The sequence below is a fragment of the Carcharodon carcharias genome, chromosome 1 (genome assembly GCF_017639515.1).
Source record: "Carcharodon carcharias isolate sCarCar2 chromosome 1, sCarCar2.pri, whole genome shotgun sequence".
Taxonomy (NCBI): Eukaryota; Metazoa; Chordata; class Chondrichthyes; order Lamniformes; family Lamnidae; genus Carcharodon; species Carcharodon carcharias.
The window spans coordinates 270,299,870-270,312,600 of record NC_054467.1 but is presented as its reverse complement, the minus strand read 5'-3'; the positions used below and the strand labels follow the sequence as shown (position 1 = coordinate 270,312,600).

At 52.6% G+C, this 12,731-nt stretch overlaps 1 protein-coding gene across 1 annotated transcript in view; it reads right to left on the bottom strand.

Moving 5' to 3' along the window:
- The window catches only part of LOC121283107 (probable carboxypeptidase X1), a 1,354,098-nt gene that overhangs the window by 585,536 nt on the left and 755,831 nt on the right, over positions 1–12,731 (bottom strand). The window contains exon 4 of the mRNA XM_041197221.1: positions 6,068–6,207. Within this exon, the coding sequence (XP_041053155.1) occupies positions 6,068–6,207 (140 nt within the window). The remainder of the gene's footprint in view (positions 1–6,067; positions 6,208–12,731) is intronic.

Sequence of the window (12,731 nt, the reverse complement as noted above, 5' to 3'; positions counted from 1 at the left end):
CTCACTCTCTCTCAAACTCCCTGTAACAGACACACACACTCTCTCTCTCAGTCCCTGTAACAGACTCTCTCTTTCTCACTTCCTGTAACACACACACTCTCTCTATACCTTCCCTTAACATTCTCTCTCTCCCAGTAACAGACGATCTATCTCTCTCTCACTTTCAATCCCTGCAAGACGTTCCCTCTCTCTCACTCCCTTTAACACACACACTCTCTCTCTCTCACTCCCTGTAACACACACTCGCTCTCTAACACCCCCTGTAGCTCACACACATTCTCTTTCACTCCCTGTAACACACACACACTCTCTCTCTCTCAATCCCTGAAACAGACACTCTGTCTCACTTCCTGTAATACTCTCTCTCTTTCTCTCTCTCTCACTCCCTGTAACACACTCCCTGTCTATCACTTCCTGTAACACTCTCTCTCTCAATCCCTGTAATACACACAATCTCTCACTCCCTGTAATACACACACTCTCTCTCTCACTCCCTGTAATACACACACTCTCTCTCTCACTCCTTGTAACACACTCTCTCTCTCTCACTCCCTGTAATATACTTTCTCTCTCACTCCCTGTAACACACACTCTCTCCCTCACTCCCTGTAACACACTCTCTAACACTTCGTGTAACAGATGCTCCCTCTCTCTCACTCCGTGTAACACATACACTCTCTCTCTCACTCCCTGTAACACACAGACTCTCTCTCACTCCCTGTAACATACACACTCTCTATCTCACTCCCTGTAACACAATCTCTTCTTAGCTCTCACCGTGTAACTCATTTTCTCTCATCCCCTCAGTATGCTATCTCTCTCTTTCACTCCCTGTAAAACACTCTCTCTCACACTCCCTGTAACACACTCTCTCTCTCACTCCCTGTAACAGACTCTCTCTCTCTCACTCAGTGTAACACACACACACACTCTCTCTCTCACTCCCTGTAACACACTCTCTCTCTCTCACTCAGTGTAACACACACACGCACTCTCTCTCTCTCACTCCCTGTAACATACATACTCTCTATCTCACTCCCTGTAACACAATCTCTTCTTAGCTCTCACTGTGTAACTCATTCTCTCTCATCCCCTCAGTATGCTATCTCTCGCTTTCTCTCACTCCCTGTAAAACACACTCTCTCTCACTCCCTGTAACACACTCTCTCTCTCACTCCCTGTAACAGACTCTCTCTTTCTCACTTCCTGTAACACACACACTCTCTCTCTCCCTCTCTATATCTTCCCTTAACATTCTCTCTCTCCCAGTAACAGACGAGCTATCTCTCTCTCACTTTCAATCCCTTCAAAACGTTCCCTCTCTCTCACTCCCTGTAACACACACATTCTCTCTCTCTCTCTCACTCCCTGTAACACACACTCTCTCTCTAACACTCCCTGTAGCACACACACACTCTCTCTTTCACTCCCTGTAACACGCACACTCTCTCTCTCTCTCACTCCCTGAAACAGACACTCTCTCTCACTTACTGTAATAATCTCTCTCTTTCTCTCTTTCTCTCACTCCCTGTAACACACTCCCTGTCTCTCACTTCCTGTAACACTCTCTCTCTCAATCCCTGTAATACACACAATCTCTCACTCCCTGTAATACACACAGTCTCTCTCTCACTCCCTGTAACAAACGTTCTCTCTCTCTCACTCCCTGTAACACACACACTCTCTCTCTCACTCCCTGTAATATATTTTCTCTCTCACTCCCTGTAACACACACTCTCTCCCTCACTCCCTGTAACACACTCTCTAACACTTCGTGTAACAGACGCTCCTTCTCTCTCACTCCGTGTAACACATACACTCTCTCTCTCACTCCCTGTAACACACTCTCTCTCTCTCACTCTGTGTAACACACACACACACTCTCTCTCTCACTCCCTGTAACACACTTTCTCTCTCTCTCACTCTCTGTAACACACACACGCACTCTCTCTCTCTCACTCCCTGTAACATACACACTCTCTATCTCACTCCCTGTAACACAATCTCTTCTTAGCTCTCACTGTGTAACTCATTCTCTCTCATCCCCTCAGTATGCTATCTCTCTCTTTCTCTCACTCCCTGTAAAACACTCTCTCTCTCACTCCCTGTAACACACTCTCTCTCTCACTCCCTGTAACAGACTCTCTCTTTCTCACTTCCTGTAACAGACACACTCTCTCTCTCCCTCTCTATATCTTCCCTTAACATTCTCTCTCTCCCAGTAACAGACGATCTATCTCTCTCTCACTTTCAATCCCTGCAAAACGTTCCCTCTCTCTCACTCCCTGTAACACACACATTCTCTCTCTCTCTCACTCCCTGTAACACACAAACTCTCTCTCTCACTCCCTGTAACACACACTCTCTCTCTAACACTCCCTGTAGCACACACACACTCTCTCTTTCACTCCCTGTAACACGCACACTCTCTCTCTCTCTCACTGTAACACACTCTCTCTCTCTCACTCCCTGTAACACACTCTCTCTCTCACTCCCTGCAACACACACATTCTCTTTCACGCCCTGTAACACAAATCTCTCTCTCACTCCTGGTAACTCACACACTCTCTCTCTATCTCTCACTCCCTGTAACACACTCTCTCTCACTCCCTGTAACACACACTCTCTCTCTCACTCCCTGTAACACACACTCTCTCTCTCTCACTCCCTGTAACACACACTCTCTCTCTCTCACTCCCTGTAACACACACTCTCTCTCTAACACTCCCTGTAGCACACACACACTCTCTCTTTCACTCCCTGTAACACGCACACTCTCTCTCTCTCTCACTCCCTGAAACAGACACTCTCTCTCACTTCCTGTAATAATCTCTCTCTTTCTCTTTCTCTCACTCCCAGTAACACACTCCCTGTCTCTCACTTCCTGTAACACTCTCTCTATCACTCCCTGTAATACACAAATTCTCTCACTCCCTGTAATACACACACTCTCTCTCTCACTTCCTGTAATACACACACTCTCTCTCTCACTCCCTGTAACATACTCTCTCTCTCTCACTCTGTGTAACACGCACTCACCCTCTCTCTCTCACTCCCTGTAACAAACTTTCTCTACCTCTCACTCCCAGTAACACACACACTCTCTCTATCACTCCCTGTAATATACTTTCTCTCTCTCTCACTCCCTGTATGTAACACACTCACTCTCTCAATCCCTGTAACACACTCTCTCCCTCTCTCTCTCACTCCCTGTAACACACACCCTCTCTCTCTCACTTCCTGTAATATACTTTCTCTGTCTCTCACTCACTGTAACACACTCTCTCTCTCATGCCCTGTAACAAACACACACACTCTCTCTCACTCCTTGTAACACACACACACTCTCTCTCTCTCTCTCTCCGTGTAACACAATTTCTCTCTCACTCCCTATAACACACTCTCTCTCTCACTCCCTGAAACACACATTCTCTCTCACTCCCTGTAACAGAATGTCTCTCTCTCTCACTCCTTGTAACACACACTCTCTCTCTCACTACCTGTAACACACTCTCTCGCTCACTCTGTAACACAGACACTCACTTTCTATCTCTAACTACCTGCAACATACTTTCTCTCTTTCTCACTCCCTGTAACAACTCTCTCTCTCTCACTCCCTGTAAAATACTTTCCCTCTCTCTCACTCCCTGTAACACACACACACAAAAATCTCACTCACTCCCTGTAACACACTCTCTCTCTCACTCCCTGTAACACACTCTCTCTCTCACTCCCTGTAACACACTCTCTCTCTCACTCGCTGTAACACACTCTCTCTCTCTCACTCCCTGTAACATACTTTCTCTCTCTCTCACTCCGTGTAACAACACTTTCTCTCTCACTCCCTGTAATATACCTTCCCTCTCTCTCACTCCCTGTAACACACACACACACTCTCTCTCTCACTCCCTGTAACACACTCTCTCTCTCTCACTCTGTGTAACACGCACTCACCCTCTCTCTCTCACTCCCTGTAACAAACTTTCTCTACCTCTCACTCCCAGTAACACACACACTCTCTCTATCACTCCCTGTAATATACTTTCTCTCTCTCTCACTCCCTGTAACACACTCACTCTCTCAATCCCTGTAACACACTCTCTCCCTCTCTCTCTCACTCCCTGTAACACACACCCTCTCTCTCTCACTTCCTGTAATATACTTTCTCTGTCTCTCACTCACTGTAACACACTCTCTCTCACGCCCTGTAACAAACACACACACTCTCTCTCACTCCTTGTAACACACACACTCTCTCTCTCTCTCTCTCCGTGTAACACAATTTCTCTCTCACTCCCTATAACACACTCTCTCTCTCACTCCCTGAAACACACATTCTCTCTCACTCCCTGTAACAGAATGTCTCTCTCTCTCACTCCCTGTAACACACTCTCTCTCTCACTCCCTGTAACACACTCTCTCTCTCACTCGCTGTAACACAAACTCCCTCTCACTCCCTGTAACACACACACTCTCTCTCCCACTTCCTGTAACACACACACTCTCTCTCTCACTCCCTGTAACTTACTATCTCTCTCTCACTCCCTGTAACACACTCTCTCTCTCACTATGTGTAACACACACTCTCTTTCATTCCCTGTAACACATTTTCTCTCTCTCTCTCTCTCACTCCCTGTAACACGCACACACTCTCTATCTCTCACTCCCTGTAACACACACACACTCTCTCTGTCACTCCCTGTAACACAGACAATCTCTATCTCACTCCCTGTAACACAATCTCTTTTTCACTCTCTTACCCTGTAACTCATTCTCTCTTCACCCCCTCAGTATGCTATCTCTCTCTCTGTCCGGCTCTCTCTCACTCCCTGTAACACTCTCACCCTCTCTCTCCATGTAACTCATTCTCTCTCACTCTCTCTTTCTCACTCCCTGTAGCACGTTCCCTCTCTTTCTCTCTCACTCCCTGTAACACACTCTCTCTCTCACTCCCTGTAACACACTCTCTCTCTCACTCCCTGTAACACACTCTCTCTCTCTCACTCCCTGTAACACTCTCTCTCTCACTCCCTGTAACACACACTCTCTCTCTCACTCCCTGTAACACACTCTCTCTCTCTCACTCCCTGTAACACAGTCTCTATCTCTCACTCGCTGTAACACTCTCTCTCTCTCTTACTCCCTGTAACACACTCTCTCTCTGACTCCCTGTAACACTCTCTCTCTCACACACTCCCTGTAACACTCTCTCTCTCTCTCACTCTCACTCCCTGTAACACAGACACTCTCTCTCTCACTTCCTGTAATATACTCTCTCTCTCTCTCACTCACTGTAACACACTCTCTCTCCCACTTCCTGTAACACACACACTCTCTCTCTCACTCCCTGTAATTTACTATCTCTCTCTCACTCCCTGTAATACACTCTCTCTCTCACTATGTGTAACACACACTCTCTTTCATTCCCTGTAACACATTTTCTCTCTCTCTCTCTCTCTCTCCCTGTAACACACACACACTCACTCTCTCTCACTCCCTGTAACACACACACACTCTCTCTGTCACTCCCTGTAACACAGACAATCTCTATCTCACTCCCTGTAACACAATCTCTTTTTCACTCTCTTACCCTGTAACTCATTCTCTCTTCACCCCCTCAGTATGCTATCTCTCTCTCTGTCTGGCTCTCTCTCACTCCCTGTAACACTCTCAACCTCTCTCTCCATGTAACTCATTCTCTCTCACTCTCTCTTTCTCACTCCCTGTAGCACGTTCCCTCTCTCTTTCTCTCTCACTCCCTGTAACACACTTTCTCTCTCACTCCCTGTAACACACTCTCTCTCTCACTCCCTGTAACACACACACTCTCTCTCACTCCCTGTAACACTCTCTCTCACACACACTCCGTGTAACACTCTCTCTCTCTCACTCCCTGTAACACACTCTCTCTCTCACTCCCTGTAACACTCTCTCTCTCTCTCACTCCCTGTAACACACTCTCTCTCTCACTCCCTGTAACACATGCACTCTCGCTCTCACACTCTCTCTCACTATAATAAATGTCTCTTTCACTCTCTTTCTGGGATAATTCAGAGAAATCTCTCACCTCCAGATGGAATTCCGGCCTTGAGTAACAATCCCGGTGAACTTGGTCATTCGCCATGAGTCTACCTGCAGCCACTGGCTGGTATCCTCCTTCCCAGCACACCAGGCACCATCATAGAAATCCCCTTCCTCAATGCCAGCCTGCGAGACAGACATACAATCAGAGAGCTGCACCGAGACTGGCAAAGCAACAGAGGTCAAACACACACCCTCGCACTCCCAGAGAGACCCTCACACTCCCAGAGAGACCCTCTCACTCCCAGAGAGACCTTCGCACACCCAGAGGGACCCTCGCACTCCCAGAGACACCCTCACACTACCAGAGAGACCCTCTCACTCCCAGAGAGACCTTCGCACACCCAGAGGGACCCTCGCACTCCCAGAGACACCCTCACACTACCAGAGAGACCCTATCACTCCCAGAGACACCCTCGCACTACCAGAGAGACCCTATCACTCCCAGAGAGACCCTCTCACTCCCAGAGAGACCCTCACACTTCCAGAGAGACCCTCTCACTCCCGGAGAGACCTTCGCACACCCAGAGGGACCCTCGCACTCCCAGAGACACCCTCGCTCTACCAGAGAGACCCTATCACTCCCAGAGATACCCTCTCACTCCCAGAGAGACTCTCGGACTCCCAGAGAGACCCTCTCACTCCCAGAGAGACCTTCGCACACCCAGAGGGACCCCGCACTCTCAGAGACACCCTCGCACTACCAGAGAGACCGTATCACTCCCAGAGACACCCACGCACTACCAGAGAGACCCTATCACTCCCAGAGAGACCCTCTCACTCCCAGAGAGACCTTCGCACACCCAGAGGGACCCCCGCACTCCCAGAGACACCCTCGCACTACCAGAGAGACCCTATCACTCCCAGAGACACCCACGCACTACCAGAGAGACCCTCGCACTCCCAGAGAGACCCTCGCATTCCCAGAGACACCCTTGCACTCCCAGAGAGACTCTCGCACTCCCAGAGAGACCCTCGCACTCCCAGGGAGATCCTCGCACTCCCAGAGAGACCCTTGCACACCCAGAGAGACCCTCGCACTCCCAGAGAGACTCTCGCACTCCCAGAGAGAGCCTCGCACTCCCAGAGACACCCTTGCACTCCCAGAGAGGCCCTCGCACTCCCAGAGACACCTTGCACTCCCAGAGAGACTCTCGCACTCCCAGTGAGATCCTCGCACTTCCAGAGACCCCTCGCACTTTCAGAGAGACCTAAGCACCCCCAGAGAGACTCTCGCACTCCCAGAGGGAGCCTTGCACTCCCAGAGAGACTCTCACACTCCCAAAGACCCCTCACATTCCCAGAGAGACCCTCGCACTCCCAGAAAGACCCTCGCACTCCCAGAGACCCCTTGCACTCCCAGAGATCCCTCGCAATCCCAGAGAGACCCTCACACCCCCAGAGAGGCCGTCACAATCCCAGTGAGACCCGCGCACTCCCAGACACCCCACGCACTCCTAGAGACCCTTCGCACTCCCAGAGAGACCCTCTCACTCCCAGAGACACCCGGCGCCCCCAGGGATACCCGCGCACTCCCAGAGAGACACTGGCACTACCAGAGACCCCTTTCACTCCCGGAGAGACCCTCGCACTCCCAGTGAGACCCTCGCACTCCCAGAGAGACACTCGAACTCCCAGAGAGACCCTCGCACTCCCAGAGAGACTCTCGCAATACCAGAGAGATCCTTGCACACCCAGTGAGACCCTCGCACTCCCAGAGAGACCCTCTAACACTCCCAGAGAGACTCTCACACTCCCAGAGAGACCCTTCCACACTCCCAGAGAGACTCTCAAACTCCCAAAGAGAATCTCGTGCTCCCAGAAAGCCCCTCATACTCCCAGAGCCCCCTTGCACTCCTAGACACACACTCGCACTCCCAGAGAGACTCTCACACTCCGAGAGAGACCCCCCGCACTCCCAGAGAGACATTCACACTCCCAGTGAGACCCTCACATTCCCAGAGATCCCTCGCACTCCTAGAAAGCCCTTGCACTCCCAGAGAGAGCCTTTCACTCCCAGAGACCCCTCGCACTCCCAGAGACACCCTCGCACTCCCAGAGAGACTCTCACACTCCCAGAGACCCATCGCACTCCCAGAGAGACCCTGGCACTCCCAGTGAGAGCGTCACACTCCCAGAGAGACCCTCGCACTCCCAGAGAGACCCTGGCACGCCAAGAGAGACTCTCGCACTCCCAGGGACAGCCTCGCACTAATAGAAAAACCCTTGCACTCCCAGAGAGACATTCCCACCCCCAGAGACCCCTCGCACTCCCAGAGAGACCCGCGAACTCCCAGTGAGACCCTCGCACTCCCAGAGACACCCTCGCACTCCCAGAGAGACACTCGCAGTCCCAGAGACCCCTCACACTCCCAGAGAGACCCTTGCACTCCCAAGGACACTCTCACACTCCCAGAGAGACTCTCGCACTCCCAGAGACCCCTCGCATTCCCATGAGACCCCCGCACTCCCAGAGAGACCCTCGCACTCCCAGAGACACCCTCACACTCCCAGAGAGACTCTCCCAATCCCAGAGGCCCCTCACACTCCAAATGATACCCTCGCACTCCCAGAGAGACTCTCGCACTCCCAGTGAGAACCACGCACTCCCAGAAAGACAATCGCACTCCCAGAGACAATATCCCATTCCTAGAGACACCCTCTGACACCCAGAGACACCCTCGCACTCCCAGAGAGACTCTCTCACACTCCTAGAGACACCCTCTCACTCCCAGAGACACCCTCGCACTCCCAGAGAGATTCTCTCACACTCCCAGAGAGACTCTCTCAAATTCCCAGAGAGAACATCTCACACACCCAGAGACACCCTCGCATTCGCAGAGACACCCTCGCATTCCCAGAGAGACCCTCGCACACCCAGAGACCCCCTCTCACTCCCAGAGACACCCTATCACTCCCAGAGAGACTATCTCACACTCCCAGAGAGACTCTCTCACACTCCCAGAGAGACCCACACACTCCCAGAGAGACTCTGTCACACTCACAGAGAGACTCTCTCACACTCCCAGACAGACTCTCTCACACTCCCAGAGAGCCTCTCTCACTCCCAGAGAGAACATCTCACTCCCAGAGAGACTCTCTCACACTCCCAGAGAGACTATCTCACACTGCCAGAGAGACTCCCTCACATTCCCAGAGAAACCCTCGCACTCCCATGGACACCTTTGCAATCCCAGAGACACCCTCACACTCCCAGAGAGACCATCTCACTCACAGAGAGACTCTCTCACAATCCCAGAGAGAGTCTCTCACACTCCCAAAGAGACTCTCTCACACACCCAGAGAGACCCTCACACCCCCAGAGAGTCCCTCACACTCTCAAAGAGACTCTCTCACACTCCCAGAGAGACGCTCACACTCCCAGAGAGACTCTCTCACACTCCAAGAGAGACTCAGCCACGCTCTCAGAGAGACCCTCAAACTGCCAGAGACACACTCTCACTCCCAGACACCCTCGCACTCTCAGAGAGACTCTCTCACACTCCCAGAGAGACTCTCTAACACTCCCAGAGAGACTCTCACACTCCCAGAGAGACTCTCTAACACTCCAAGAGAGACCCTTACACTCCCAGAGAGACTATCTCACACTCCCAGAGAGACTCACTCACACTCCCAGAGAGACTCACTCACACTCCCAGAGAGACTTTCTCACACTCCCAGAGAGTCTCTCTCACACTCCCAGTGAGACCCTCGCACTCCCAGAGAGACCCTCGCCCTCCCAGAGATACCCTCTCACTCCTGGAGAGACTCTCGCAGACCCAGAGACACCCTTGCACTCCCAGAGAGGTTTTCGAACTCCCAGATACCCCTCGCACTCCCAGCGACACCCTCACACTCCCAGAGAGACTCTCGCACTCCCAGCAAACCCTCGCACACCCAGTGAGACCGTCGCACTCCCAGAGAGAATCTTGCAATCCCAGAGACCTCTCGCACTCCCAGTGAGACCCTCGCAATCCAAGAGATATTCTCGCACTCCCAGAGAGACTCTCACACTCCCAGAGAGACCCTCACACTCCCAGTGAGACCCTTGCACTCCCAGAGAGACGCCCACACTCCCGGAGACACCCTCTCACTCCCAAAGACACCATCACCCTCACAGAGAAACTCTCTCACGCTCCCAGAGAGAGTCACTCACACTCCCAGAGAGACACACTCACTCCCAGAGAAACTCTCTCACACCCCCAGAGAGAACCTGTCACACTCCCAGTTTCACTCTCGCACTCCCAGAGACACCCTCTTTCTCCCAGAGAGACTCTCTCACAATCCCAGAGAGACACTCTCACACACACAGAGAACTCACACACTCCCAGAGAGACACTCTCACACACCCAGAGAGACCATCTCACTTCCAGAGAGACCCTCTCACACTCTCAGAGAGACTCTCACACTCCCAAAGAGACTCTCGCGCTCCCAGAGAGACTCTCACAGTCCCAGAGAGACTCTCACATTCCCAGAGAGACACTCGAACTCCCAGTGAGACCCTCGCACTCCCAGAGAGAACCTCACACTCCCAAAGACACCCTCCTACACAAAGAGACTCTCTCACACTCACAGAGAGACCCACTCACTCCCAGAGAGAACATCTCACAGTCCCAGAGAGACTCTCTCACACTTCCAGAGAGATTCTCTCACACGCCCAGTGACTCTCTCGAACTCCCAGTGAGACCCTTGCACTTCCAGAGACAACATCTCACACTCCCAGAGACCCCTTGCACTCCCTGAGAGACCGTCACACCCCCGGAGAGACCCTCGCACTCCCAGAGAGACCCTCGCACTCCCAGAGACCCATTGCACTCACAGAGAGACCGTCACACACCCAGAGAGACCCTCGCACTCCCAGGGACACCCTCGCACCACCAGAGACAGCGTCACAATCCCAGAGACACCCCTGCACTCCCAGAGAGATTTTTGAACTCCCAGAGACCCCTCGAACACCCAGAGAGGGTCTCACACTCCCAGAGACACCTCGCATTCCCAGTGAGACCCTTGCACTCCAAGAGGGACCCTCGCACTCCAACAGACACTCTTGCACTCACAGAGAGACTCTCATACTCGCAGAGAGACCCTCACACTCCCAGTGAGACCCTTGCACTTCCAGAGAGACCCTCACACTCCCAGAGAGACCCTCACACTCCCGGAGAAACGCTCTCAATCGCAAAGCCATCCTGGCACTCCCAGTGAGATACTCTCGCACTCCCAGAGAGAGTCTCTCACACTCCCAGAGAGACTCTCTCACACGCCCAGAGAGAACCTCTCACACTCCCAGTGACTCTCTCGCACTCCCAGAGACACCTTTGCACTCCCAGACAGACCCTCTCACTCCCAAAGAGACTCTCTCACACTCCCAGAGAGGCTCTCGTACACTGCAAGCGAGACCCTCGCACTCCCAGAGAGATCCTCTCACACTCCCAGAGAGACTCTCTCACACTCCCAGAGAGACTCTCTCACACTCCCAGAGAGACCCTCTCACACTCCCAGAGAGACCCTCTCACACTCCCAGAGAGACCCTCTCACACTCCCAGAGAGACCCTCTCACTCCCAGAGAGACCCTCTCACTCCCAGAAAGCCCCTCGCACTCCAAGAGACCCCTCACACTCCCTAAGAGACCGTCACACTCCCAGAGAGACTCTCTCAAATTCCCAGAGAGAACATCTCACACACCCAGAGACACCCAGGCATTCGCAGAGACACCCCGCATTCCCAGAGAGACCCTCGCACACCCAGAGACCCCCTCTCACTCCCAGAGACACCCTATCACTCCCAGAGAGACTCTCTCACACTCACAGAGAGACTCTCTCACACTCCCAGAGAGACCCACACACTCCCAGAGAGACTCTGTCACACTCACAGAGAGACACTCTCACACTCCCACAGAGACCCTTGCACTCCCAGAGAGACTCTCCCACACTCCCAGAGAGGCTCTCGCACTCTCAGTGAGACCATCGCACTCCCAGAGACAGCCTCACACTCCCAGAGACACCCTTGCACTCCCAGAGAAATTATTAAACTCCCCGAGACCCCCGGCACACCCATAGACCCCTCGCACTCCCAGAGAGACCCTCGCACTCCCAGAGAGACTCTCACACTCCCAGAGACACCCTAGCACTCCCAGAGACACCTCACACGCCCAGTGAGACTCTCGCACTCCCAGTGAGACTCTCACACTCCCAGTGAGACCTTAGCACTCCCAGAGAGACCCTTGCATCCCAGAGAGACCCTCACACTCCCAGAGACACGCTCTCACTCCCAGAGACAACCTCTCACTCCCAAAGACACCCTCGCACTCGCAGAGAGACCATCTCACTCCCAGAGAGACTCTATCACACTCCCAGAGAGACCCTCACACTCCCAGAGAGACTCTCTCACACTCCCAGAGAGACTATCTCACACTCCCAGAGAGACGCTCACACTCCCAGAGAGGCTATCAAACTCCCAGTGAGACCCTTGCACTCCCAGAGAGACCCTCACACTCCCGGAGACACCCTCTCAATCCCAAAGACACCCTCGCACAACCAATGAGATACTCTCGCACTCCCAGAGAGAGTCTCTCACACGCCCAGAGAGACTCTCTCACACGCCCAGTGAGAACCTCTCACACTCCCAGTGACTCTCTCGCTCTCCCAGAGACA